The sequence below is a fragment of the Phaseolus vulgaris genome, chromosome 3 (genome assembly GCF_000499845.2).
Source record: "Phaseolus vulgaris cultivar G19833 chromosome 3, P. vulgaris v2.0, whole genome shotgun sequence".
NCBI classification, from domain to species: Eukaryota; Viridiplantae; Streptophyta; class Magnoliopsida; order Fabales; family Fabaceae; genus Phaseolus; species Phaseolus vulgaris.
Genome location: NC_023757.2, coordinates 33,110,130 through 33,137,954, shown reverse-complemented (window position 1 = coordinate 33,137,954; position 27,825 = coordinate 33,110,130). Strand labels below are relative to the sequence as shown.

Below are 27,825 nucleotides of genomic sequence, written 5' to 3'. Positions count from 1 at the left end.
CTTGTATTTAACCTGTGAGATAAAATTATGATACAAAGTAATTTTTTTTAAAGAAGTGTGCAAAAGAAGACCAACCCAACAATACAATTTAAAGATTAAACTAAGAAACTTTAAGAAAGGAGATTGATAATGACTTTATTAAATTGTAAAACTCAGCGAAAGATACAAAAATGCAATAATAGTAATTAATTATGAAATATGCAGTTCAAAATTATTGTAAGATTAAATGCATATTTAGCAAAATATAAAACTAATCATTATTACAATCGTCCACTATCATTGCCCTCTGTTTTTTTAGTGTCCCCTTCTAGAAGAGTTAAATCCTTGATGTGACGGAAATTTACGTATGATGTTTTTATTCTACTTTAATTTCTTTTCATTTCTTCCTCAAAAATGATCTACAATTACATATTCAGGACTAACATTTTAAATCATTACTAAAATTTAAACAATATCACACAAATAGACTTATTTTATTAATAAAAAAATATACGATCACTTTATTTGAGTGTTTATCTTATCACATTAGTCTAATATATAATCCTATATTGCGAAATTAGTTAGATTAAGAAATAACATGTATATACTTATCCCTTCTTAAATATAAGACACTTAATTGAATCACACTTCTTAAAAAACGACTACTTAATTAGTAACATTAAATTTGTTTGTAATTATAATTTTTGTTCAAATTATCTTTAGTTAGTTAATAAATGGAGAGAAAATAGCAGTAGAAAAGTTTTAATTTTTAAAATTAAACTCTTCAATGTACTTTTAAAGGTATAAAAAGACCATGCATAATATTCATCATTCATGAAAAAAACAGTCAACTATCTTTTGGTCTGCAAATAATCAATACAAATTACAAAATTTAAAAAAGTATTTCAATAAATAACAAGAAAATCTCGAAACAATATAATATAATCAGATATGAAGACATTACTATATATATATACTCATATTTCTTATTATAAAACATTTAATAATAATTATATATTTGATTTATTACTTCTATACTTGTAATAATTTAGAAAAAAAATACATAAAAACAAAGAATATATAAAAAGATAATTTTGAAGAGTATTAGGCAATGTATTATCATATCCACTTTTAATATTTTAATTTATTATTATTGTGGGCAGAAAAAGAGGTGATTTTGTTTTGGAATAAAAAAGAGGTGAATCTTAACTAATTGTAATATGGCTTGGCTGATTACAATAATTTACATGATGCCATAATAATCATGGCACATGTATTGTAACACATTGCCAGTTATACGGTGTTAAAGAGTGGTATTCCAAAAATGCCCTTAATTTAACGAAGATCCTAGTTTGGGAAAAGGAGAAAAGATGGGGAAAAGGGTAATTTGATGTCGGTCCAATTGTTGGCGATCATGATCAAAACACCGGACTCCATGGCTTCGCCTCGTACGAATTTGGAGCTCCAACTCAGCGTCGGGCAACTCAAATCCTCCTAATTCCAACCTCTCTTCGATTCCTTCAATCGCCAATTCCACTCTCTCCTCGTTGCCACATTCAAGGTCTTCAAATTTGAATTTCGCTCTATTTTTTTTCTTCTTCTTTTCAATTCTCCTGATTCAACTTCTAGGGTTTTCCTTTTGTGCAATTCGTAATGCTTTTACTGCAAAACCAAGGTAGTTCGTTATTCTCCTTTTGTCGTTTTCCGTTAATTCAACCCTAGGGTTTCGTCATCTTGCTTGAAAAGATAATTGAAATTAAAATCGTGCTCTCGACCAAATTTAGATGGAGGCAACACGGGAAAACTACAGAAGGGGTATCTGCTTGAATGGACTTGCTCCAGCATAGGCAACGCGAGTTATCTTGTTGATTCATGCATATTTTTTTTGTCTGTTGTTTTCTATTTTGAAACAGTATACCACTGGGGATATTAATTGGCCAAAATTGCCTTTTTTATTGCATTGTGTTTTTGTCATATATTCAAAAGTAACATGGTAAATTTTAATGCGCCGCCATTGCTTATAGATAGGTAGTGCATTGAACTGGGGAAGTATACTTAAGAGCGAGAGAAGATGGGCAAGAGTATAGGAAGGAAAATTGTAAACTAAAGTGTTTGTCTCATCTTTGCTTCTGCTTGGCACATTCGGAGGGTGGGACTTGAAACTGTTTTATTCGGAAACTATGTCGATTATTTGTAAAGATTGACATTCTGTCTTGTCTTGTGAGTAGGATAAAAACAGTCTAATTAATTGCTTAGATTGGTGTTTGAAGTCTAGTCAGCATAAATTGTTGTGGCTAGTGGTTTACGCGTGTAGGGTATTGTTAACAAATCTTCATAGCATTTATTGTAACATTATAGATTCACCATGATGCCAATTAAACATTTATTTCTATAAAGTTAAATATTTTTTAATATGATCATGATGCTCGGTAAAGTACGTGCAGTCTGACTAGCATATTTAGAGCTTGGTAGTATGTTCTATGGTCAGAATCAATGTTGACTGTTGTGGAGTTGGAAAAATTCTTACACTTGCACATATGGATAATTTTACCCCATTATTGAATGGGAGTGTGTCAGGGTTTGTTTGGAAATCCGCTACAACTAAGTTGAACGGAAATAGTTTCCCACTTTCTGATACGTAAACTGAGAATGAGGTAGTGTGTTGGATCCATGTTCAGGTCAACTGAACCGAAAGACAAACATACACTTCATAGTAAGATTTCTTTGTTCAATAATTTGCAGCATCAGAAGACACCTGACTGTACAAACCTTTTTTTACTCAATTTTTTAACCTGTAGTCTTGCTCCTACTGTAACTTTGAGAGTTAAATTTATTTAGAAGATTCAAGCACTGCTAGAACATGTTGTTGTGGTGTATGTATATTATTAAAATAAAGGGAGATTTTATTTTTGAGATTTATGATGTGTTTGTTTATGCCTAAATAAAGTGATTCTATACCATAGTTTTTTAAGTGTTTTTTTCCCTGAAGTAATTATTTCTCCTAAAGAAATCACTAAAACGACTTATTTTTTTTCTTTTCAAAAGCATAGAAATATTATATTTTTTTAAATATTTTTCTTTAATGAATCCACCAATAAACATGCTTTCTAATTTGTTTTTATTTGTTGAAATAGCATGCTGTATGGAGAAATGATTAATTAGTGATATAAGGATGAGGACCCAGTCTTATAAAGAGTAGATTCTGTCAAATATACGATGCAATTTAATCCTCTTTCTATGAGATTTGTCTAGTAGATTGGTAGCAATGATTTTTTTAGAGTATCCATTTAAAGTAGCTTTTCATTAGAGTGCTGGCACTGGTAGTTTTTTTATGTATATCAATTTTTGACATTTGTGTTGATTTTCTTTTGGTCATACGTGTTTGTGTTGTTCTTGAGTATGAGTGCTTATTTGCTATTCCAAATACCTCTGATGAATTGGGGTGTACATAAATGTCACATATCTCCACCAAAGAAGAATTTAACTTTTCTGTGATTATTTTGACCTTTCAGGTGCTTTGGCCAATTGTTCTCTTGTTATTTAGATTTGCCCTTTATGTGCCATTGTGCTGCATCTTTGTCATGCACCACTCTCTGTTCTGTATTTTTGACTCAAAGGATGTATGGGAACTAGGGCAATGGCAACATCTAGCAAGTTTGATCCATCTTCCAGTAGCCCAGATAGACCATTGTACCCTGGGCAACGTGGATCCCACATAGCTGCTTCATTAGATAGATCAGGTAGCTTTCGGGAAAGCATGGAAAATCCAATTCTGTCTTCTCTTCCTAACATGTTAAGAAGTAGTTCTCCAGCAACACATGGGGATGTGGAGAACTTCTTCAATTATGTGCATTTTGATCCAAAGTTGTTAACACTAGAACATAAGTCTAATCGTCAAGTGGAATATAAGCGACATGTTAATGCTGCTCTTGGAATTTCACCCGATGAATCTCCATCCAGTTCTTCAAAAGGCAAGCTACTGCCATCACCAGTACCAGAAGACATGAAACGGCTCAAGGATGTTTTGGGTGCAAATGCAATGAGGGCAAGGTAGTTCTTTGTAGGTTTTGTTGCTTGCATTGAAGTTAGATGTGTGTAATTAAGCTTATAACATTGCATTATATGCATTATTCAACAGGGAACGTGTGAAAATGTTTAGCGAGGCTTTATCAGTATTTCATGAAGTTTTCCCGACTATAACTTTAAAGAAAAGATCTCGCGCTGAAAGTTTCTCTAATGACCGTTCTAATGCCATGTCAAGTGATCGGCCTGTCTTGGGGTCAGGTATGGGTAAGGGTGGTGTTCAAGGTCATTCTGTGACAGGTGGATTTGAACTTGAGCAGCAAAAGTCAGAAGAACGAACCAAAAATGTTGTTCCAAACAAGCGCACTCGAACTTCTATGGTTGATGTAAGGGTATGTGTCTTCGGTGATTTTCCCATGCTAGTTTGCAAATGTTAACATGCTCAATTTCACTCTTCTTTTAATTCTTCCTATATTCGCATAATCATTTTCTTACTGTTTGGAAATTTAAAATAAATAATGCAGTCACAAATAATGTTATACATGTCCCAGATTGTATATTTTTTATTTTGTTGCATTTTTTCTTAACTGTGATTTACTTTGAAACCGCTTTTGTTTAAATATGCCTGCCAGAACATTTCTCCAGTGACATTTTTGTGGATATCACTTTATGTCTAGAATTATGTTGTTTTAAATAAAATATATACAGATTTACTGTGTACATTTTGTGTTCTGCCTGAAGTTTGTAACTAGGTTTCCGACAGCTTATGTTTGCTTATGCCTTCTCATTTTTTTTTCTTTAAAATGAGTGAAATATAGAATATTTTACTTTTTCAGTTTTTAGGTTATTGTGAGACAAAACTGTTGTACGCTCAGATTTGAAATTTTGTTCTTTCTTTTATATAGAGTAACCTTTCAGATTAGTATGGCACTAAAAAAAACCTTTTGAGCAAGACTGACTTGTTTTGATAAATTTCAGATGGATGTGCGGACTAATTCTCTTGTCAGGCCATCGGGCACAGTTGACAGAGACAAGGAAAAGTCACGGATTACCAACAATGGTGTAGTTCAGAGTGAAGAACGAACCTTACCTATTGTTGGTGATGGTTGGGAAAAGTCAAAAATGAAGAAGAAGCGTTCCTGCATCAAACTAGATGGTTCTCCAAGTACAACATTGACTAAACCTGTTAACACCTTCCAAGAAACTAAACAGGGAATGCAACAAAGACTTGTTACTGATTCTCGGTCGAAATTGAGTAATGATTCTCATTCTTTCAGGTATGAATTTGTTGTGTTATCATATTTAATTTTAATTATAATATATCATAATATTAAAAAGATGTTTTAATGGAAAAAAGGTAAAGTTGGCACAGGATGTGGGAGGATTGAGGATAATGAAAACCTCCTTTAAAAAGGAGGAAAAGAGAGTGAAAATATAAAAAAATGTTATATCCAAATAGAGAATCTATATAAACAACGATGTTGAGACGTTCTTAGAAAATTTAATGATTCTATTTCCTCTTTAACCAACTACATGATAATGGTATAAATTGCCCAGTTCCATGAATTGCAGCCTCCTGTTTGCTGCTATATGCTTTAAATGGAGAATGAAAATAAATTATAGACAATAACTGTTTTGGAGTTCTCTCCTCAGAATATTAATGGTGAAATGATTTTTGTCTAAGAAAGAGAATACAGTTGTGAAGGATTTTATTGATTTAAGGATCGTGGCTTTAAAATCTCTGATGGAAGATAACATATAGCAATTTATGTTTATAATTAATTTATTTCTCTAGCCAATTCCAACTGATTATAGTGCTTAAACCTAGTCTATAAATATAATAATTTCACTATTTCTTACAGGCCAGGAGTTTCTAATGGAACTGTTGGGGCTGGAAAGTCAGATGGTATCTCTCAACAAACTGGGTTGGGCATACGAGCCTCTACCCCCAGAAACAACCAAGATAACAATTCCCCTGTCAATGATAGGCGAGGTCGCCCTGTTGGTTCGGACAAGGAAAGAGTGAATTTCAGAGCTGTAAACAAGTAAACACAAGCCGTGGATCCCATACTTCTTTATATGCTTTTTTGCTTTTAGGAAAAAGAATTGGACAATTTTAGTGCATGTTGCTTTCTCATTGTCTACTTATTTCTTTTGGTTTGGTGTGGTTGTTGAACTCATCATAGTTCAAATGTCTCTTCGTCTGTGTGATATTTTTTATGTAATTGATGATTGATACAGTATTATGTTATATGGATGCCCAGGGCAACTGCACGTGATGAGTTTAATTCAGCCAGTCCTACTACTAGTGCAAAAATGAACACTGCTGTTCGGGCTCCACGGTCTGGTTCTGGAGTTGCCCCCAAGTTGTCACCAGTTGTTCATAGAGCAGCTGTTCCTAACGATTGGGAACTCTCTCACTGTGCTACAAAGCCACCTGCTGCTGGTAACAATCGTAAGCGTGTGGCTTCAGCACGATCATCTTCCCCACCTGTTGTACCCTGGCAGAGGCCTCAAAAGAGCTCTCGCACTGCTAGAAGAACAAATTTCATGTCTATTGTTTCAAATAATGATGAAGCTCCAGCTTTGGATACTGCATCTGATGTGGCTGGTAATGATCTGGGGTTAGGATTTTCCAGACGCTTGGCTGGCAGTTCTTCCCAGCAAATTAAATTAAAAGCTGATCCTTCAACTTCAGCTGCCTTATCTGAAAGTGAAGAGTCAGGGGTGGCTGACACTAAACCAAAAGAAAAGGGTAGGAAGCCGGAAGAGATAGATCAGAAATCTGGACAAAACGTTCAAAAGGTGTCTAACTTGGTATTACCAACAAGAAAGAATAAGCTTGTTTCCGAAGAACATGGAGATGGTGTTAGGAGGCAAGGGAGGACCGGACGCAGTCTTACTGCCACAAGGTCACTGATGCCAATGACATCTGAGAAGCTTGGGAATATTGGAACTGCAAAACAACTTAGAAGTGCAAGACTGGGATCTGATAAGAATGAAAGGTTCACATCCTTCTATCTAAGCACTTTGTTTAAGTTGTTTGACAATTTGTTTGGGCAGATGGATTAAAGTCTGACTTGATGAAATCCTTGCAGCAAGGCAGGTCGGCCACCATCCAGGAAACTTTCTGATCGCAAGGCCTATGCACGTCAAAAGCCTGCTATTAATGCAGCCGCAGATTTTTTTGGTACTAGTTCATTCTTCTAGAAAAGATTAATGAACTAAATTTTTAACTGCAGTACAAGTATATTGTTATTCACTTTTTGTTTATTTTGTTTAGTTGGGTCAGAAGATGGACATGAAGAGCTCCTGGCTGCTGTAAAGGGTCTTATCAACTCTGGTATGAATCTTACTGAATACTATCTATATATTTGCAGCCTAAAAATTTCTCCCTGATGGAGTTTTTTTATATTTTCTTATTACTGCAGCTCATACTTTTTCCAGCCCCTTCTGGAGGCAGATGGAACCTTTCTTCAGTTTGATAACCGAGGAGGATGTTGCTTACTGGAAGCAAAAGGTAATGTTTACCTTCTCAACGATTACAATGAGTTTTTTTGTGTGAAATTAAGTAGTTGGTTCCTAGTGACACCTTTTTTGTTTAACTCCCACATGAAAAAACTCTATATTTCTGTCCTTACATGAAATCATTGCATGTGTATCAGTTCTTATTTTTCATTGATGCTACAACGGTGTTAGAGTTGGTCCCTATATTTCTCAGCTGACAATGTTTTCTGTTTTAGTTCATACACGAGACATTTTACTCTTCATTAGTTCATTTTGTCTTTAAATGAAATGAAAGAAAGCTATATTTTCCCCTTACACTAGACACACATTTAATGGACATTATTAACAGTGATCAACATTCAAAATTTTGTAGACATCACTATTGTTGATAAATCGGTGTTAGATTTGGTTCCTATGCTTGTCAGTTGACAATGTTTCTGGTTTAGTTAGAACATGAAATTTTAAAATTCCTTAGTTCATTTTGGTCTTAACATATAAAAAATAACTATATTTTGGTCCTTACATTAGACACATTTTGGGAAATTTTTAATGTAGTGATCAATATGTGAAGATTATTCATGTAGGGATGAAAACAAAAAATGATTCAGATTGTAGGGACCAAGTTTTTTAATTTAAACCTTTTCTTCTGTGTTGGATTTGTGGTAATGCTAACTCTTTTAGCTTAAAATTTCAGAAAAGAGTACATTTTCAGCAATAGTACTTATTAATCACGAGACCATACCTGTGTGCTATTGGTGAAGACTTGCAGGTTTATTTTATTTTGTTAGATCTTTTTATTAGTTCTATTGTAGGCAATGATGCCTATAGAATTCATCAGTATTATTACTGAGAAATATCAAATGTTGACACTGATCAGTTCCGTATGCATCTGAGGTCATTTCATAACTGTCATATTTCATCTTAAAACCAATTGACAATAAGTGAAGTTATCCAATAAATATATAAGTCGCACTTCAAGAATTAAGGCAGACGATGTGGAACTTCCCAATACTCCCCTTCACAGGTGCCTGCAGGAACATGCGATCCTATTAGAATAAGCAATTTACCAAGATTAGCTATAGACCTTGATACCATGCCAAATTTTATTTTAAAACCAATTGACACTAAAGCCAAGTTGTCCAACAGATATATAAGCCACACTCTAAGAATTGAGGCAGGCGATTTCAGACTTTCCAATAATAACTATATTCGCTAGCTGCAATTACTGTTTTGTTGTTTAGGTTAAGCCAAGCCAGAATCTGAAAATGCTTACTGTAATTTGCTGATTCGGCTCATAGTTGAGTACCATGGGAGGATTGTTTTTAATTTTTCCACATCTATAAATGTTATTTGAATAAATATTTCCATTACCACTTGTCAAAAAAAAGAAGGTAAAAAGCATCGAGCTTTTCCATAAGCTAAATATCAACTTATACGTCTTAGCTCTTGGATAAGATAAGAGTTTCTATAAGTGTGCAGGTTGATTTTAGCTTTTGAAGGAAACTCATTTTGTATTACCTTGTCTTTGTGGAGATGTTTATCCAAAGACCAATGAATACAACTTTTTTTTACTATGGTAACTTCTAGCATAGTTACCAGAATCTTATAAATTGGCTACTTGCCAATTTGTATCGTAAGAATAATATTAAATAAATGACTTTATCTTACAATGCATGAATGAATATGTGCAATTTCAGATCTTCAATATGAATAACATGATACAATGGTTTGCAATTTTTTCTTTTATTTTTACTTTTCTTTTACCAATTCTCATGAATATATGAAAAGTCATCCTAGTTTAAATTGTCAAGTGAAAAGAAGTTGACGGATATCTCCTAGTTATTTAATAGCTTAGGTGTATCTAATGATTTTGTTTTGTATATCTCGTAGTTAAGTTGTTTTATATACTTCTAGTTTAAATTTTTTTCGTAAATACTATATATCTTCTATATGATATATTTAAAGTTAGATTGGAGATTCATGATTCAAATATTTATCTGATAACCATGATTTCAAGCAACAGGTTTCTTTCAGCTTTAGAACTTTTGTTTTAAACTACAAATGCTAATTATGTTTGGTTGTGTTATGATTGTTTTGTGTATCAATTCAGTTTTATTTTGATGTATATAGATTTTTTAAATTGCAATATTGTTTTATAAACTATATTTTTTATTGATGGTTAAAGAAAAAAGAAATTGTTTTGAAAATTTGACATACCTGGAATAGGAATAGATTATTTAAACATTTATTGATAATTTACTTGCCTTCAGGTAAATCTGGAATCAAGCGTGCTGATGCCAACTCCCATTCGTTTAGATGGTTGTGAAACCATTGTTAATGGATATGGGTTGACAGCCTGTGAAAGAGATTCTGGATCTGATGCTCAATGGAATGCTGGAATTATTACAGAACAGTTGCAACTATCTAAGGGAGATCATAATATGATTCCTCTGTGTCATAGGCTTATAGCTGCTTTAATCTCGGAGGAGGAGTGTAGTGGTGGAAGTGAACAATTCAAGTTTGATGCATTTGATCCTGAATTTGACCCTGATGGGCAATCAGAATTGAGTGATTTGGATTACCAGTCAGGAACAAATTTTCAGTTTGCTTGTCATTCTGCTTCTAATGGTTATAGGATTATAGACAAGCCAGAACATGATGTAACTGAAAGTGATATAGTCAGTATTCCTCCAACTGGGTTGAATTCAAGATTTGGTAAATCTGTAAATGGTTTTATCCACGATAAAGCATCAATGTCTAGCTTCACCTGTTCAGAAATGCAATATGATAGTTTGGATATAAATGATAAGATTCTCTTGGAGCTTAAAAGCATTGGAATTGCCCCGGTACCTGTGGTGAGTCTAAATGTCCAATCCAGAAGATTGAAACTATATTGTTCTTTGTTATTTTTGCAACCAATAGATACTTTGGCCTTTGTTGTTGAATCTATGTTACTCTGGTACTGATTTTAAATTTGTTTTTCAAGCCTGATATGTTGCAATCAGACAATGAAGGAATATTGGAAGATATTACTAGGTTGGAGGAGCTTTACCAAGGACAGGTACTGATTGATGCTACAGTCAAGTTATACTTCATTATTTATTGAAATCCTTTTACCCCGTAACTATTATTTGTTATGTTGTGATATTTTACAATGTTTGATTTTATATATTATATAAGTATATGGATCAGTCAAAGAGATGGAAACCTTCAATTTATAGATTATATTCAAGGTTTGACGCCCTTCATTTTTTAATCGATGTAATTCATTTTTATTTCTATTTTCTTGTATTTCACAGATTTCAAAGAAGAAAAGCTTGCTAGATGGATTGTTCAGAGCTGCCTCAGCGGATAAAGAACTTCAAGAAAAGTAGTTGCATCGTCACTGATAGCCTAATTATTTGCTTATACTAACTTATTTTGCCTTCATTCTTCTGACCGGAAATATAAACTTCTGTTTAACAGGGATTTTGAGCAACGTGCTCTAGATAAACTTGTTGTGATGGCTTATGAGAAGTACATGGTAATCTTCTTAACATTCAATACTATTTGTGTATATAATATGCTTTCATTTTTTGAATGAAATTTCTGCATGCTATTTTAGTTATGCACCTGTTGAAAAGTGTATTCTCAAGAAATCTTTGGCCTATTATTTTAACTCTGACGTGGTATATTTTACATATTTTTGGTCTTTAGCAGTAAAACCAAAATTCACACTTTGTCTAAATGCCTCATTATCTTGTTTTAGAAGAAAATATCAAGCCTTTCATTTACTTGTAGAGTCAGATGTGAATAAAAGGTTGGCCCATGCACTGGGCTTCCAAATGTCAGTTATGGCGGTTAAGGAGGATAGGATATTCGTGTAATTACTTGCAAGAAAAGAGACTCTGCAACTAAAACCCTTACCCTTACTGTTTTGTAAAACTCGCCACAAAATGCTTTGCTTTTACTATTGTATAACTAGGTCAGATGGGTGAGTAAGCTGACAAACAGTTGATTGACAGGCTAGTTGGGGTCCTAGTCCCTCTGGTGGGAAAAATACAAGCAACAAAATGGCCAAGCAAGCTGCATTGGGATTTGTCAAACGAACATTGGAGCGATGCCATCAATTTGAAGAAACTGGCAAGAGCTGCTTCAGTGATCCTTTATTCAAGGATATGTTCCTTGCTGAATCTTTAAAACCTCATGTTTCTTCCCTTTCCGTGGAAGCAAGAACAGGTAGGTGTCTTTTTCGTTACTTTCTTGGAATAAATGCTTTGATCTACTCTTCTTTCTTCTAACACAACTGTGTTCAGCATCACTATTTTAGCTTACATTCTAGTAACTTTGAGACTCTATTTACCATCTATATCTAAGATGCTATGTCAACTTATCTTGTTTATCTTCTAGCCCATCTCGACAAACTCTGAATTTTTATGTTTTAATTTATTTGTTTTACTTTCTGCAGCTTCCATGGGTTCACAACAGAGTCCATCTCAGTTTAGTCAGAATATGGATAATCATGACCTCCATTCATCAGATATGCTTCCTGCTTTAAATCATTCATCTGAGCTAACTAGTGGGAAGGAAGACCTCTGGTCAAACAGAGTGAAGAAGAGGGAATTGTCCCTTGATGATGTTGGTGGTACTCCTGGTATTTCTAGTGCTCCAGGCATTGGAAGTTCTGTGACAAGCAGTGCCAAAGGAAAGAGGAGCGAGAGAGATAGAGATGGAAAGGGGCACAGCAGGGAGGTACTATCCAGAAATGGAACTACAAAAGTTGGCAGGCCAGCATCATCCAGTGCTAAGGGTGATAGAAAATCCAAAACAAAGCCTAAGCAGAAAGCAACTCAGAATTCAGTTTCTGTGAATGGCCTCCTTGGGAAGTTATCAGAGCAACCAAAACCAGCATTATCTTCTGCTCCAAAGTCTAATGAAATGCCTGCAACTAGCAATACAAAGGAAAAGGATGAGTTCGGCTTGGGTGGATTGGATGATCACGAGCCTATTGATTTGTCCAATCTGCAGCTACCTGGAATGGATGTACTCGGTGTTGGTGATGACCAAGGTCAGGATCTTGGTTCATGGTTGAATATTGATGATGATGGATTACAAGATCATGATGACTTTATGGGTGGCCTTGAAATTCCAATGGACGATCTCTCGGACTTGAATATGATAGTTTGAAGCTGCCTTTTTTGTATAGTCCTGTTCAGTATACCAATAACAAAAGCAAACAGTACGTTCAAGAAATGACTAGTTACATAGGATGGTCTTATGGCTAATCCCGTCCACAATTAGGTTATATAGATTCTTTGGTAGACTATCCCCTCCAAGTTGTTTTTGAGTGACCTTTCCAGCTGTTTCGGATTTTGCTCGTGTTAAAGTTCATGACTTCCACTGTAAAGATCTTTTTGTTCTAAGGTACAACAAGTTAGCATTCCTGGTAATTATATCTTAGCCAACACTTCCTGGTTGTAGCTCTTACAAATCAGAGAACAAGACCTCTTGTACATACATTTAATATTTCTAATAAAATCAGCTTTTCATTTGCTGAAGTTACACCTGGCTGGCCACTGTCACGGTCTCTCTTCCCTCTCCCCCTTGCTTTGGTTTTCTTTTGGCATTTTGCTTTTTGCAGATACATATTCAATGTGATGTACGAGCAGTTTGCAGCCCTAGCTTCATCCAGGTATTATCCACATTATTGTACTAGATTTTCTTGGAAAAACTGATACTGAAGCTAATGTGATAAACTGATTGTTGTCTACGTTGCACCAGATAATCCAGTTCCTGTGTTACTTTGGGTATATGGGGCAGATTCTAGGAATATCATCGCTCATTCTCTCGTCTCCAGTTGAGTGTGGAAGTAAAGTAGGGACTAAACGTTTTGCCTGATATTACAGTAAGCCATTCTAGTTGATTTTGACTTCTGAGATTCTGTAGATGGATGAATTCCAACCTTTGAAGATTGAAGGGGGATCTTCTGGAGTATTTCTAATATTCTTGATAGGATTCACCTTTGTGACAAATTAACCAACATGCAAGGGAATTTTCTTCACTGATGAAATTGAGCTGCAGTTCCTTGTATGCTGAGAGGTAACCTCTGAATCCTTTCCGACCTTCCTAACCTCCAGCTTTCTATTTAAATTTTGTTGAGTATATTGTTGAAGAGACTATGCTATTGTTATTGTAGTAAAATTGCAGTGTGACATCAAACGCGCTAGTAGTAATTTGGTTACTATCCATTGATTAGTAGCATGTGGCACTCATGGAATATCTTCCTCCTTAAGCCTGACGTCCTCTATATATTATATGTTGCTGAAGCCAGGGTTTTCCTTTATATTGGGACTCGGTGTCCATTTTTATCTATGTCTTGAATGCACAGTTTTAACCCCATAAACAAGTCAACGATTTAGTTTTTAATTATTACATGCCTTACATGGCTATCTGCTTCAAAATTAAGAATAGTGCTACAAAACAAAGACACATAATTGGATTTAATATAAGACTACATTCAACGGAAAAACTTTGTGAGAGTAAAATTCTGTTGAACAAGCTCGTAAATCGGGATTAATCTAGAACAGACATGCACATAACATTATAGTTGTGAAGTTCGTTTCAATCCTCTACGGATGCCTGCTGATATCTGTATATTAGTTTTCAAACTATTCTGCTCAACAGTTTACATACATGAATCGTATTGGTCTTCATGGATGTAATAAAGTGGCTTGAAGTTACGTATGCTGAATTCACTCCTATAGTTTGACTTTCACAAAAAAATCATTATAGATTAGATAATTAAAAGATAACATTATTGTTCAATATATATAAATTATATAAAGAAATAGAGTAGGTGGAAGAAAACAAATTAAACATCTTTTGTTATAAAATCACGGGAAATAAATTGTGTATTTATCTATCTACATGAATATGATACTGGTAGTATTAACACGAAGAAATGAATTTCGCGGACTTTTTATATAATAGTATTGAAATAGTTCTAATAAATATGATTAAAAGAATATTTAGACTGTCAATTTATGAAAATATTTTCTTATCCGTTGAAGTAATTTATGATAATCAATGCTTCACTTTTTTTTGTTCTATTAAATAGTGCCGTATCAGAATAATTTGCTATTTGTTTTTTAAATCTAAAATTAATCCTTTTAGTTTTGAATTTTTTTATGAATTTGGCTAATAAATAATATTTTGGTAACTTTATTTTCCTTTTTAGGCTTGGAAGAAGACAGGCATAGCTTGAGAGAGAGAGAAGGAAATGAAAATGATATGGTCGGTTGGTCAGCAGCGAAGATGGAGAACACGTGGAGACAAAGGGAAGGTGTTGTGTTGTCTCTCTGTCATGCCTTTCTTTCTTTCCAATTCCAATACAATTTAATAATACAAAGAGAAACACACACACCCTTTACTATTTTTTTCTTCTCTCACCTCTTTCCACTTCATCTCATCTCATCTCAATCAAATTATTTTATTCACATCATTCTTCTACTTTTATCATATTTTTTAATTAGAACAATTTTATTATAAGATTTGAAAATAAAAATACTTTTATTCTTCATAATAACCTTATTTAATTGGAATATAATTAAAGAAAACATGGCCTATTTTATGTAGGATTAAAAAAATAAATACTTTTTACATGAAATAATCAAGTAATATTATTTAAAGATTCTAAAAGGGATATATTAGTCATGTTCTTGACATGATCAACATGGTGTATCTTATTGACATGAATGTTGTTTAATTGGTCATTAAAAATTTACCAATGATATTTGAGTTGTTATACTTCACTTATGTTAACGACTGTCTTTAATGTTCACCTCTTTGGTTAAGAAATGAACAATAAAAACCTTAAATATTATCCAACATTAAAAGATGTAGATGAAAATATGATTGTAAACAAAAATTAAAGAAAAAGTACATTGGTGTTTAATACTAAAGATTGGTCTCATAAAATCCAACTAAATGACACGAAAACATGATTGATGTCCACATCCAATTTTAAAGAAGAAAAAGGAAGTTAGAGAGGTAATTGCACATGTGCTGCATTAAGTTGCTACACATCTCTATTCACATGTTGAAATTGTGGATGATTTAGTTTAAGTTACCAAATTGACACAAACCTCCTAAACATTTGAGGGATGTACCTTAATTTAAGTTTATCTTCAATGCATTTGATACCAACTTCCGCACGAAACCAAATGTTACAAGTGCAACCATGATTTTCTCTTTTAGAATATATATAGAACTTGTTATCTTATTTTACTTTATTTTGATTGTAAATTCAGTATGATTGTATTTCCAAAGTTTATTTTAATTGTAATTTGAACTATGATGACATATTTTGGAAAAAAAATAAGTTACCATTTGTTCTTATTTTTAGTACATTTTCTAATTATTTTTGTAATTAATATTTTTAAGAAATTGTACGTGAGATTATATAATGGGTGATCCGATAACAACAAATTCTTGCTAAGATAGGCTCTAAATAACTTTGATACCATATAAGAAGTAGACTTTAAACTTAATTCAACCTTATAAAATCGATTTATAAGGTGAGGTTATATATTATGAAATGCTCTAATCTTTAGTCGATGAGGGATCTCCAACATCACATCGCGTCAAGGCTACCAACTCGTGTGTGATACTATATATTTTTGAGTGGTCCGATAACAACCCGATAGCAGGTGATCTAATAAACCCAACAAACTTTCGTTAGGAGAGACTTTAAAAGATTATGATGATACCATATTAAAGAGTAAACTTATAAACGAATAACAAATGTACTAATAGAAACAAATTATAGGAATTCGCTTATAAGTTTTATTTTTTTACAACAAAAACAATAATTTCACTTATTTTATTTTGTAACTTTTCAACTTAAATGAAGTAAAAGAATAAGGATGTAAACATATATCATAATTATTAGAAAAAAAATGAGAATAGAAATAACTTCAAATACTATTAAAACGTAAAAAATATGTTCACTCCACTTAAAAGAATCTAACTTATATTTGATTATAGATACAATCTTTTAAAAGAATCGACAAATAATGTGAGAAAATTTTCAAAACTGTATTTTAATTAGATCTGATACTTGTTCTGCCAAAATAAAACCGGTCGAAATTTGGATGGATTTCAAGTTGTCTCCCTTCAAGTTTCAGTGATTTAGCCTCCACGGAATGAGGGAGACTCCACCTGCAGAAAATATTCTGATGTTCAAGTCAGTAAAAGCGTCAAATTCTGTGTATATAGTGAATATAGTGCTAAAATTCGAGTTGAGATACTCCCTCTGAGTGGTCATATCTTCGACACTATTTCTCCATGTTTGTATTTATTATAACCTCATAAACTTTCAAGATTGTACTAAAATGAATCACTTCACCATTACCATTGTTTAAGTATATACTTTATTGAATTATTTATTTTATATTAAAAAATGATTTTCATTGATATAAAATAAAAATTAAACATTCTTCATTGATAATTGCAGCTCTCATTTTTTTTTTCAAAATCAATAGTTAAAATTGTGATAAAAAATATATCTTATTAAAAGTAAAATTAATATTAAAATAATGTATTCTAAGTGAGTGATGGTAGTAGGAACCGTTGGTGTCAAATGTTCTCGTCAAAACAAGATCGGTCGGAATCTGGATGGGGTCCGAGTGGTCTCCCTTTGATCTCCCTTCAAGCTCCAATGATTTAGCCTCCAATGAATGAGGGAAACTCCACTTGTAGAAAATACTACAACGCTCAAGTCAAAAAGAGCATCAAATTTTGTTTTGTGTATATATTAAATATAGTGCTAAAATTCGAGTTGAGATAATATCTGTGAGTGGTCATCTATTTATAAGTCTTAACGGGCTTGTATCTTTGACACTATTTCTCCTGATTTTAATGTGGCATATTAATGTGACACTATTACATAAGTAAATCAAAACATTTATTCAATATAACCAGGGACATTGTGCAGGTAAATCAGAGCATTCAAAATATTGTGCATTAAAATCACGTTAAGTGTACTTTAATAAGATTAATTCCCATAATATATTTATCTAAATTAATATTATTACACTACCATAATGTGGGAGTTTATAATTATAGTCTAAAAAATCATGGTTAATTTTATTTCGTCATGGACTTTCTCATGTTTTAGGCCGAAATGGAATAAGTCCAACTTGGGCTTTGATCGGTATATGTCTAATCAAATCCAGGACGCTACACAACCCCCCTAGCCTTGAGTCGAGTGAGAGACGTGAAAAGGTTTGTAAAAAATATTTGTAACTAAGTCCAACCGTTCGATACATTTATCTTAAAGAGTAGTATGAGTTTTTAAGTAAAAAAGGTCAAGTTAAAATCAAACCAAAACTTTGATGAACACATGTGTGCGAACATTCATCAAAGCCGAAATGAAATATATCCGACTTGTCTTTAATAGGTATATGTCTGATCAAATCTAGAACGGTACAATATTCTTTTAGATTTTTTCTTATTTAAAAAAACTGCATACATTTATAAAAATGGAAATATTTATTTATTTAAAGGTGATTATGTTAAAAAATGAATAGTGGCAAATCAAAATAGATTTTTTCAAGTAACATAAACAAAAAGAAAAAACAGACAGCCAAAAAATAGTAAAATAGCTCGATAAAGTAAAAATAATAACAAAAAATGCTTTATTACAGTCTATTTTGGTATTATTATGTTAGAAGTTGTTTCGTACATGTAATCTACCTAGGAACTTAGGTTCTCGATTGAGACGCCGACGTGGCTTCCTCGTACTGGCCCTCTAGTTTCCGTGCGTGGTTTTTCCAATTAAAATGGGAAAAATAATGTTGTGGTTGATTCAAGGTTTGATGAAGAATGAATAAGAGTATAAAAAGACAGCAGATTTGGAAAAGATAGTAAAGTCCATAATGGATGAGAGAGACTGAGATTGGAATGACTTCCACGTCTTAATCTTGTATTGGTGGATTCAACAACAAAAATATAAAAAAGGTTCCTTTCCTTGGGAAACGATGTAACAAAACTCAACCCTTTTTTTATATTATTTTTCACAAAAACAAAGGGCTACGTGTCGACCCTCAGAGGAAGAAATCCAAAGCCTGCTCATAATTCATTTACTTTTTGTTTCTGCATTTTCTTTTTGTTTCCAAAGAAAATTATAAAATTAAATAAAAAAATAAAACATAGTCATCTGTTGCGTAATAATTTATTTTTCAAAAGCTGAAACTCTTCTCTCTCTCTTTCTCTCTCTCTATTTTATTTGTCTGAAATGAAAACTGATGAATGAATTACTGTGTTCCTACTGCATATAGTTTGTTAAGGTTTCTGTTCCTCCTTCCCTTCTCTCACTTTTCATCACTGTTTGTGAAGGTAAATAACTCAGGACTCGTGTTGCTCAATTAATGTTATGTCCCTTTTCTTATTTGTAGATGTTAATTAAACTGAGTACACTTTAGAGATGGAATCTAGGCATAGTTTGAGCATAGATGGTGAAGGCACAGAGTGGGTATGAGTTGACGTGACCGAAATTATTTGCCTTTGGTTTGATATGATTATTCATTTGGAGGGTGGGTGGTGGTGAAGGCTTGCATGAAAGGTACAGAAGAGGTGAAACCAGGGAAAGGAAATTTCAGTGGCTGGGGTGACTTGCCTCAGATCTAGGAAACCTCTATTATTTCTTAGCTATTTTTTCGCTTCCAGTGACCCCATTTCCCTTGTCTCCCTTTGCTAGAGAGAGACAAGGCATTGACGTTGTCAAATATTTGCTGCTGCTGGTTTCTTATACAATTTGTTGTCTGGTTTTCCAGGGTTCTCGTACAGAGGAAGGAATAAAAGGTTTTGGGTCATCAATTGTGTGCTCTTGGCTTATAAAATCTAAAACAGGTGATTTCAGAAAGGATCTTGTGGATCGTTTATTTTGTTCTAGTCTTTGATGCCCTAAGCGAATAATAGAACCTTAGGATTGAGTTTTATTGCACTGTATTATTTGACTGATTTCTTAGGGGGTTGGTTTTCAACCTCTTAAATTTCTTGCGGTAGGAGCCTTGTTGGTGTTTTGATGCCGATTGGAATTATACAATAGAAAGGAGGCTTGAGGGAAAAGGGTGGAAAAAGTGGTTAAAGGGATAGCAACTTATTGGATACTGAAGGATAAGAAGACTATTGCTACAAGGCAAAGTAAATGGAGGAAATATCTTCGAGTGTTGCAGTACCTTTTACACTTGGTGTTGGAAATTTGATTCAAAAAGAGTCTGCTGTGACAACTCACATGGAGATAACAGGGCTGAAGCTTATGGCAAATACTGCAGCGGCTGCTTTGATGTTAAATCCTGCAGTGGAGTGTTGTCAGTCATATTCTGTTGGAAGTGAAAGCCATGCAGATGTTAGTCTGCAGCACCAGATTACGGTATCTGCGGAGGTAAAGGAGAATCAAGTTGGAGATGCCCTTCTCTCAGAAATGATTATTGAATGTGAGAGTAATTGGGTTTTGAATGAAACCCATCACAAGGCTAGAAAGGAAGATGAAGTAATGGTAGCTGTGGATTTTCACTGTCTACATAATTCAAGCTCTGTGGCTAATGGCCAAAGTGATTCTTGTAGGGAGGAAGCTGTGCCTTTGAAGGCTAGTTATTCTGAAACAGAATCACCAATCACCATGAATGTTAATGATGATGTTCATGGCATGTCTGGAGCAAACGAGCCGTGTCCATCAATGAAGCCAGTGGAAAACACAGTTTCTGTTGCAATGGACATTACTAGTGAGGATCAAAGTGGATCTGATGAGTCTGATCCTAAATTATCTGCTGTGCTTCTTGACCAGTTGCGTGGGGAGAATAAAACATGGACAACAAGCAACAAAAATGCTTTGGAATCGAATAGTGGCCCTCTGTGGGGTTATTCATCAATTTGCGGAATGAGACAGGAGATGGAAGATGTTATTTCTGTTAAGCCTCAACTTTTTCAAGTTCCTTCACAGATGCTGATGAATGACCACGTAAATGAGAACGAAAAACAGTCACTAGCCCACTTTTTCGCCGTCTACGATGGACATGGGGGCCTTCAGGTATGCCTTAGAAATACTGCCAAATCATACAAATTGTATTGTTGAAATTAATGTTTCACTGATGGGGTGCTGTTGTGATAGGTTGCTAACTACTGCCAGGAACGTCTTCATTCAGTATTGATTGAGGAGATAGAGGCTGCACAATCAAGTTTGGCTGAAACAAATGGGAGGGATGATTGGCAGGACCATTGGAAGAAAGCATTCATGAATTGTTTTCAGAGAGTAGATGATGAGGTTGGAGGAACTGGTGCAAGTAATAATGGAAACAACAGTGGTGGATCTGAGTCTCATATTGAACCCGTTGCTGCTGAGACTGCTGGTTCCACTGCAGTGGTCGCTATTTTAAGTGAAACCCTCATAATAGTTGCAAATTGTGGAGATTCAAGAACTGTCTTATACCGTGGAAAAGAAGCCATGCCACTGTCTTCTGACCACAAAGTAAGGCATTTCATTCTAGTTTCATAGTATTTTGATGAATTTATATTAGAAGCTGAAGTTGGCGGATAGAGGTAACTTAACTTCCTGTTTTGCAGCCAAATAGAGAGGACGAGCGGGCAAGGATAGAAGCTGCAGGAGGAAGAGTCATACATTGGAAAGGATATCGAGTTCTTGGTGTCTTGGCAATGTCAAGGTCCATAGGTATGAATCTGTTGCATCATCTCTAGAACATCATTGGTTTTCTTGCAACTTTATATCATGCAGTTGAATGCAAACACTGTTTTATTCATGTCATTGATGTGTTTTGTTTTAACTTTTGGAAGTTTCACGGTAACTTGTTTTTGCAACAAGTGTTTTTTTTTATTGGTAGTCTATTGTTTCTTCTTAGTTGTCAGTTTTTGATAAAAAAAAGTTGTTTATTTTTATTTATTATTTTAAAGTAATATTTTTTTTTCAATTATACTCTTAATTAATCAATATGAATAGAAAAAGATTAGTTATGATAACATAGAGAGAAAATGCATATAAAAAAGAGAAAACTAAAACGAATATAATAGGTAATGCACTTAAAAATGCATTAAAAATAGAAAATCATTTCCTTGATTTTGGTGAATAAACTTTAAAGGGTTATTACATTGTTGTTAGTTTCTTTTATTCAATGTGGAAGGGAGAAATTATCTGAAACAATCATTGTCCATTATCACAATAAATTCTTACATCCAAGTAACTCGGATTTTCAATTACGTTATGAGTTACAACTCAAATAAAATTATCTGGAAACACGATAAATTGTACCATGTAACAATATTTCATGTCCAAAGACATTAAAAAGTTAATCTTTGGAACAGAAAGTGGCTTTAGTACGTTTCCTTCATCATCATTTCGGTGTGCACCTTTTTTGCTACATAAATATAATCTCTTTAGACTAAATTTTCTTCTTATTCAACTACAGGTGATAGATACCTCAAGCCATGGATAATTCCAGAACCTGAAGTCAATATTGTGCGTAGAGAGAAAAATGATCAGTGTCTCATTCTAGCAAGTGATGGTTTATGGGATGTAATGACAAATGAAGAAGCCTGCGAGGTTGCTAGGAAGAGAATCCTTGTTTGGCACAAAAAGTTTGGTGAAAACGGAGCAACAGGACTTGGCGAAGGAGCTGATCCGGCAGCACAGTCTGCTGCAGAGTATCTAACAAAGCTTGCCATTCACAGGGGAAGCCAAGATAACATCTCTGTAATTGTGATAGACTTAAAGGCTCAAAGAAAAATTAAGAGAAAGCCTTAAAGTGATGTGTTTCACTTCTGGAACATCTTCATTTTAAGCTATTTATTTATTGTATTTTAGAGCCATTGGCACATTTTAGCCCCTCAGTTTTTCACCAGGGTTAAGTTATATATGCTAAGATTCGCACTGTACAAGGGTACATTCAGCTTGGATGAGATTTCACCGAGTCTCTGTGGGAGCTTTCCAAGCATAACATTTTTTTTTTTATTTTGAAAAATTTATGAGCCAACATTGTGTTAGTTAATCAATTGTTCAGAAAATAGTTTATTACATACGCACCTTGGAGCCACTCGTAAATTTGACTGTTAGTAATTTTCACGCAATAAAAACTCCAACATCAATCAGGCAATTTGACAAGACTTAACCAAATACAAAGTCTCAAATATAGCTTGAGAAACTGTCAGCTAGCGTGACTCAAATTTAACGTTCATTTGGGACTGCCCGACAAAACCTTTATCTCATAAAGGTTTGTACATCAGATCATATTATCAGCAACTCAGGCAAATCCCATTGATACATTCTGTTGCAATCATAAAACTTTAAACATTTTGCTGTAATTTCTTGACCCTTGCAACTCTAAGTTTCTCAACAAATCCTTGAACTCAATCACTCAACAACTAAGTACAGAATAATCTTTGACGTAACTCTAGGAGCTGGTTCTTCAACCCATCTGCAAACGCTCCTCATATTTGCAAGCAGTGTTCTACAACAGAAAAAGAAAAACTGGTTACAAACAACATCCACTGTTTAGAAATACTAAATATCCAGAAATACTAGTGTCTGAAACTGGATGGTTGCATTAAAGTACATCCTACCATTGTGATTTAGGAAACAATATCTGAATTTCAAGAATCATAACCAAATAGGACAAGCTTTCATAACAAAGGATCTCGTCAACTTAAAAAAAAATGAGCTCCAAAACAAACAAATTCCTCAATACAGAAGAAAAACTACTTTTGCCTATGATCTACATTATACTCATATAGGGATCTCCATTTAAGAAAACCTGATAGATTCTTAAATAAACAACAAAAGAATAACATTCTACTTCAATTTATAAATTATAGTAGAGTCCAAGATTGGAATACAAACCTTTACAAGGTAGCAAGAGGAGATCCAGCATTGGAGAAGTAAGATGAAAGATTCACCTCCGAGTCATCATACAAGTTGACAAAAGGATGTTCCTGAAATTTCAATCAGATATTTAGCATGAGAAAGACAATATTCTCCGTGGTATGTGTACATAAGCAAGATTTACATATACCATTAATTCCTGAGCTGACAGTCGATTCTTTGGGTCTTTCTGTAGACTAAACAACACGAAGATTGAATAAGGAAGATCAGCAGACACATAGTAAAACGGAGTTTCTGGCATAAAAGCCATCAGAATAACGGAAATGCTAACGTCTATATGCTCAAACACATGTTTGTTCAAAGAAATTAAGAAAGACACCTTAAAAATATAATTCTAAATAAAATAATGGTTCGTAGGTATGGCAAGTGCATTACATTTCTGCAAAATAAAACTCCTCAAACATTCACACTAATGTCAGGATGATCTTGAAGAAACTGCTAAAGTTACGTTAGTGTTCTTTATGTGTGTGGTTGTGTTTCATTTTCTTTTAATGGATAAAGATTCTTGTCTGCACACAACTAGTATCATACCTAACACTTACCATGCTGAGATAAATGAGCAAAATTCTGTAGAAAATTGTTCAGATGGAGGAATAGGAGGAGGTTTATCAACAATGGTTTCAATAAGCTCGAAAATGCTTTCCCAACTTTCACTTTGATCTTCTGGTGTATATGGAAATCGCCCCAAAGCACACTCAAGCAATATCAGCCCCAAACTCCATATATCACTTTTGTAGTTGTAGCCTCGCAGGTTTCCATTGATTCTCTCTGGCTGTAAAATTGGCAGTGAATGTTATATTCTAGGCAACACTGGTATATTCTGGAGGTAAATTGATAAATATAGTTGCACCTATTACTCACAGACATATAGTTGTAAGTTCCAATGAAGGTATTTGCTTGACCAGATGTACTTTCCATAATTGCACTCACACCAAAGTCAGTAATCTTTACTTCTCCTATATGATTTATTAACAAATTAGAGGGTTTTAAGTCTCTGTGGATAATATGCTTTTCATGGTGAAGGTAAACTAAACCCTTCAGCACCTACATCATTAAAAGAGAAAGAGATCAGATCTTGTTTGGGATTCAGTGAAAAGTATTGCGGGTACAAGACTGAACGTAAATTCCTTTCTTCTTACCTGCTTACAGATGGCAGCAAGAAAAGGCTCTGGAATTGTTTTAACTTTCCTCAGTAGATCAGCTAAGGAACCCCCATCCATGTACTCTAAGATGATTGATATGACACCGTTTTCATAAAATGATTGATAGCAGACAACAACATAAGGACACTGTGCCTGTTGATTAATTTTCAGCTCTTGTGCAATCTGCTTTCGCATAGACTCTTCAATATTCATTTGAATGACCTGAATTGTGAAGAATGCAGATATAAGTGACAAATATTAAGGTTTTTATATAAACAAAAAGAAATTTATTAGTTTGTTGGTATCAAAATAAAATAGAAAAACAGAGTAAAAATGTTGTATAACTATCCGATTGCAAAAGAAAAGACTGAGACATTAAAGAAAAGCCAACTCTAGAGAAGGACCAGCTCCCTCCCACAGTTACCTATTTCGTTATAACTGATTCAGCATCTCCTTAAGATGATTGATTAATATATACAAGTTCCTAGGGATGAGAACCCCCTTAAATCAGAGGAAAGGAGAAGGGGAGTTTAGATGTTAAACACAGTCCTGAGGTGCAAAGTTCGGATCTAGAATATTAATCGGTTAGTTAGTCAGAGAGACTAATTAGATACAAATAGGGAAGGAGGTACGATAGCTGGATTCAGGAATAAGTTGTCACTTGTAAATAGAACACTGGCTCTTTGTGAACGGGAAAACCTTGGAGGAAAGACCCTTGGAGGAGAGATGTAACTCCTATCCCTGGTTCTCTTCACCTATTAAATAAAACATTTCTTTTCTTTCCCATTCCTATTATTGGTTTGTATCGTGTTCTGACATAACAAGGAAAGCACCAGCAACAAATTTGCAGTGAACTAAATTTCTATTTGAATGAAATAAACTACTGCAAATGAAATTAAATCATTAAGCACTAATTCAAAGCTCAAAGAAATGGATGTAATGGTGAGGGGAATGGCATCATCAGAAAGTATGTAAAAGGGTAGGGAATGCCAATACAAGGATAAATGAACTAGAAATAAGAGAACAGACTATGCAAATTCAAAGCACCGTATGCAACATGCAGCAAGTGTACCTTCAATGCAAAAAACTGACTAGTCCATTTGTGTTGTACCAATTGGACAACCCCTCCATTTCCCTTTCCAACAACTTTGATGACATCTACATCTGCCAAAGTTAACTGGTCGTCTGTAGGCTTGATTGGAGGTGCCTGAAAACATATCACGAATTTTAAAACCATATACAATAAATTGTCAGAAATTCAACCAGCACATGTATTGCATATTTTGACGGGGTAAAAAATGCAGAAAGTCCAACATTCAAGCCTCCCAAGTGCTGCTCTTTTTATACCATAAATCACTGTTGGAATGCACAGCTATAGATATGTGAAGTTTAGCAGGAATAAATTTAAACTTGGTCACTGATAAAAACATGGGTATCTACTACTAACTCATTTTGTTTTCTACAATGTATTGACCATATAAGAGTAAGGGTACGAAGTTTTCCATTATAATTAGTCAGATTGATGTTTTTTTATCATGATTAACAGTTAATACGTCAGAAATTGCTGAAAGTGTTGATTATAAAGGAAGAAGAGGACAATGCAAACAATTTTGTGCAACAAACTTTGTTTTACAGGGAAATGAATTTAAAGACTCGATTTGTTTAGTGGCTCGTGAATTGGATGACTTGTGCTGAGCTCAGTTTCACTTGATAAACGTGCAACTTGTTCTCCATTTGATTAAAGACACTACACCAATAAGATATAAAATGTAGAACATCGTTAACAAATTTGCTTCACTTTGAAAAACAGTAGCAAAGGATAGCCCCATCACCGCCACTACAACCGCCACTACAACCGCCACCAACCCACCAACATATACAAGAAAATAAGGGCCAGGGAAAACAGCAAATAATCCACCTCGCAATTTTTTTATTCATTTCAAAACATACAATACTCCACTTGGGTTTGAAACCTGATAACAATGAATGTACAGAAAAATCAGGAATCCCTTATTACAATGCATTTCATCAGATCCAAAAGATCAAATTCAAGAAAAGAAACAATTGAGCAATCGGAGTGGATATATATTGAAACAAACAAATAAACAATCTGCAAAGGCAAGAATACACAAAAAAGATATGTTCTTTACAAAAAGAAACAACTGACCAATAGGATGGACATTTACTGAAACAAACAAATATACAATCTGCAAAGGCAAGAATGCACAAAAAGATATATTCTTTAAGAAAATAATCAATTCATCAATCGGATTGGCCATTTACTGAGACAAAGAAATAAACAATCTGCAGACGCAAGAATGCACAAAAAGATATATTCTTTAGGAAAAGAAAAAGGTGAGAGAAATATGTTACAGCTTCGACATCACTCTGAGAAACAATTCGAACTCCATCCCTGTTGACAAGCAGATCCCCATCCTTAAAAGTCCCACTTTCAGTCCTACAACACCCCCACATACCAACAATTCCATTTGGTCAAAACCCAACCATAATTAACCAATCACATTCACAATCACGCACAACGCAGAGAGGGATAGAAAGGGAGACTCACAGGAACTTGGCAAAATTAGATTGATCAGAAACAGGAACTGAGAGTTTGAGACCAAGCCCCAAGTTTCCTTTCTTCATGATTCTGGGACTCTGATGGGGTTCACTTCACAAAGTCTGACACAGAGTCTCACTAGGTTTTCAAAGAAAAGAAAAATTTTCTAGTTAGACTCTCTCTCTCTCTCTTTCTATTTTTCTGTCTCTCTGTGTGTATATATAAATGAAGACATAGTACAACAGTATTTATATACTATTAGTGGCAATAAAAGTTAAAAATACACTGAAAATTCTAAATTTTGTGATTGGCTGATAAAGAGAGCAGTCACCATTGACGAACTGAGAAATTGAAGAAAGAAGCGGTTTTGAAGATGAACTGTTGTTGACTTTTCCCACTTTGTCCCTTATTTATCCGGGTCCCACACTCTTCTTTCCCCAAAACAATACCAATATTTGTTTTATGGCCTTTTCTTACACAAATTTAAATTGAAATATATATTTGTCAATAAAAATTATTAATTTTTTGTTTAGTGGTTTTAGTACCTGCTGACATTTTTCTCTTTTATGAAGTTAACCATGTTCAGTTAAAGACTAAACTTATTTTAGTAAAAGTTTGATGGAATTTTTTAGAGCTCCTTTATTAATAATACAAAAATATTAACAGTAAAGTTCTCTCTTTTAATA

The 27,825-nt window shown here is 34.0% G+C and overlaps 3 protein-coding genes and 1 long non-coding RNA gene across 5 annotated transcripts; 3 read left to right on the top strand and 1 right to left on the bottom strand.

Annotated features, from left to right (window-relative positions):
- The first annotated feature begins 1,359 nt into the window (after positions 1 to 1,359).
- On the top strand, positions 1,360 to 13,050 carry LOC137807204 (uncharacterized). The gene is made up of 15 exons (XM_068607703.1): positions 1,360 to 1,540; positions 3,492 to 4,029; positions 4,118 to 4,394; positions 4,981 to 5,279; positions 5,865 to 6,047; positions 6,267 to 7,007; positions 7,101 to 7,192; positions 7,286 to 7,345; positions 7,434 to 7,522; positions 9,780 to 10,364; positions 10,496 to 10,570; positions 10,809 to 10,879; positions 10,975 to 11,032; positions 11,514 to 11,727; positions 11,957 to 13,050. The coding sequence occupies exons 2-15, from the start codon at positions 3,602 to 3,604 to the stop codon at positions 12,673 to 12,675; spliced, it is 3,891 nt and encodes a 1,296-aa protein (XP_068463804.1). The 5' UTR covers positions 1,360 to 1,540; positions 3,492 to 3,601; the 3' UTR covers positions 12,676 to 13,050.
- A 334-nt stretch (positions 13,051 to 13,384) lies between these two features.
- On the top strand, positions 13,385 to 14,936 carry LOC137807205 (uncharacterized). Its single transcript, XR_011080486.1, has 2 exons — positions 13,385 to 13,587; positions 14,726 to 14,936. It is a non-coding gene; the product is annotated as an uncharacterized lncRNA (long non-coding RNA).
- A 3,479-nt stretch (positions 14,937 to 18,415) lies between these two features.
- LOC137807202 (protein phosphatase 2C 50-like) lies at positions 18,416 to 22,547 on the top strand. 2 transcript variants are annotated; one of them, XM_068607700.1, is made up of 7 exons: positions 18,416 to 18,836; positions 18,945 to 19,111; positions 19,323 to 19,398; positions 19,555 to 20,578; positions 20,660 to 21,016; positions 21,112 to 21,217; positions 21,969 to 22,547. In XM_068607700.1, exons 4-7 carry the CDS (start codon positions 19,697 to 19,699, stop codon positions 22,301 to 22,303), a joined length of 1,680 nt encoding a protein of 559 aa, XP_068463801.1. In that variant the 5' UTR covers positions 18,416 to 18,836; positions 18,945 to 19,111; positions 19,323 to 19,398; positions 19,555 to 19,696; the 3' UTR covers positions 22,304 to 22,547. The 2 variants fall into 2 exon arrangements, with proteins under 2 accessions (XP_068463801.1, XP_068463800.1); XM_068607699.1 differs by lacking the exon at positions 18,945 to 19,111 and having other exon boundaries at positions 18,520 to 18,885.
- A 116-nt stretch (positions 22,548 to 22,663) lies between these two features.
- LOC137807203 (mitogen-activated protein kinase kinase SIPKK-like) lies at positions 22,664 to 27,583 on the bottom strand. The gene is made up of 9 exons (XM_068607701.1): positions 27,149 to 27,583; positions 26,953 to 27,037; positions 25,652 to 25,786; positions 24,577 to 24,801; positions 24,299 to 24,481; positions 23,980 to 24,209; positions 23,568 to 23,613; positions 23,396 to 23,487; positions 22,664 to 23,006 (listed from the first exon to the last, which is right to left on the bottom strand). Exons 1-8 carry the CDS (start codon positions 27,223 to 27,225, stop codon positions 23,398 to 23,400), a joined length of 1,071 nt encoding a protein of 356 aa, XP_068463802.1. The 5' UTR covers positions 27,226 to 27,583; the 3' UTR covers positions 22,664 to 23,006; positions 23,396 to 23,397.
- Between the last annotated feature and the right edge of the window lie 242 nt (positions 27,584 to 27,825).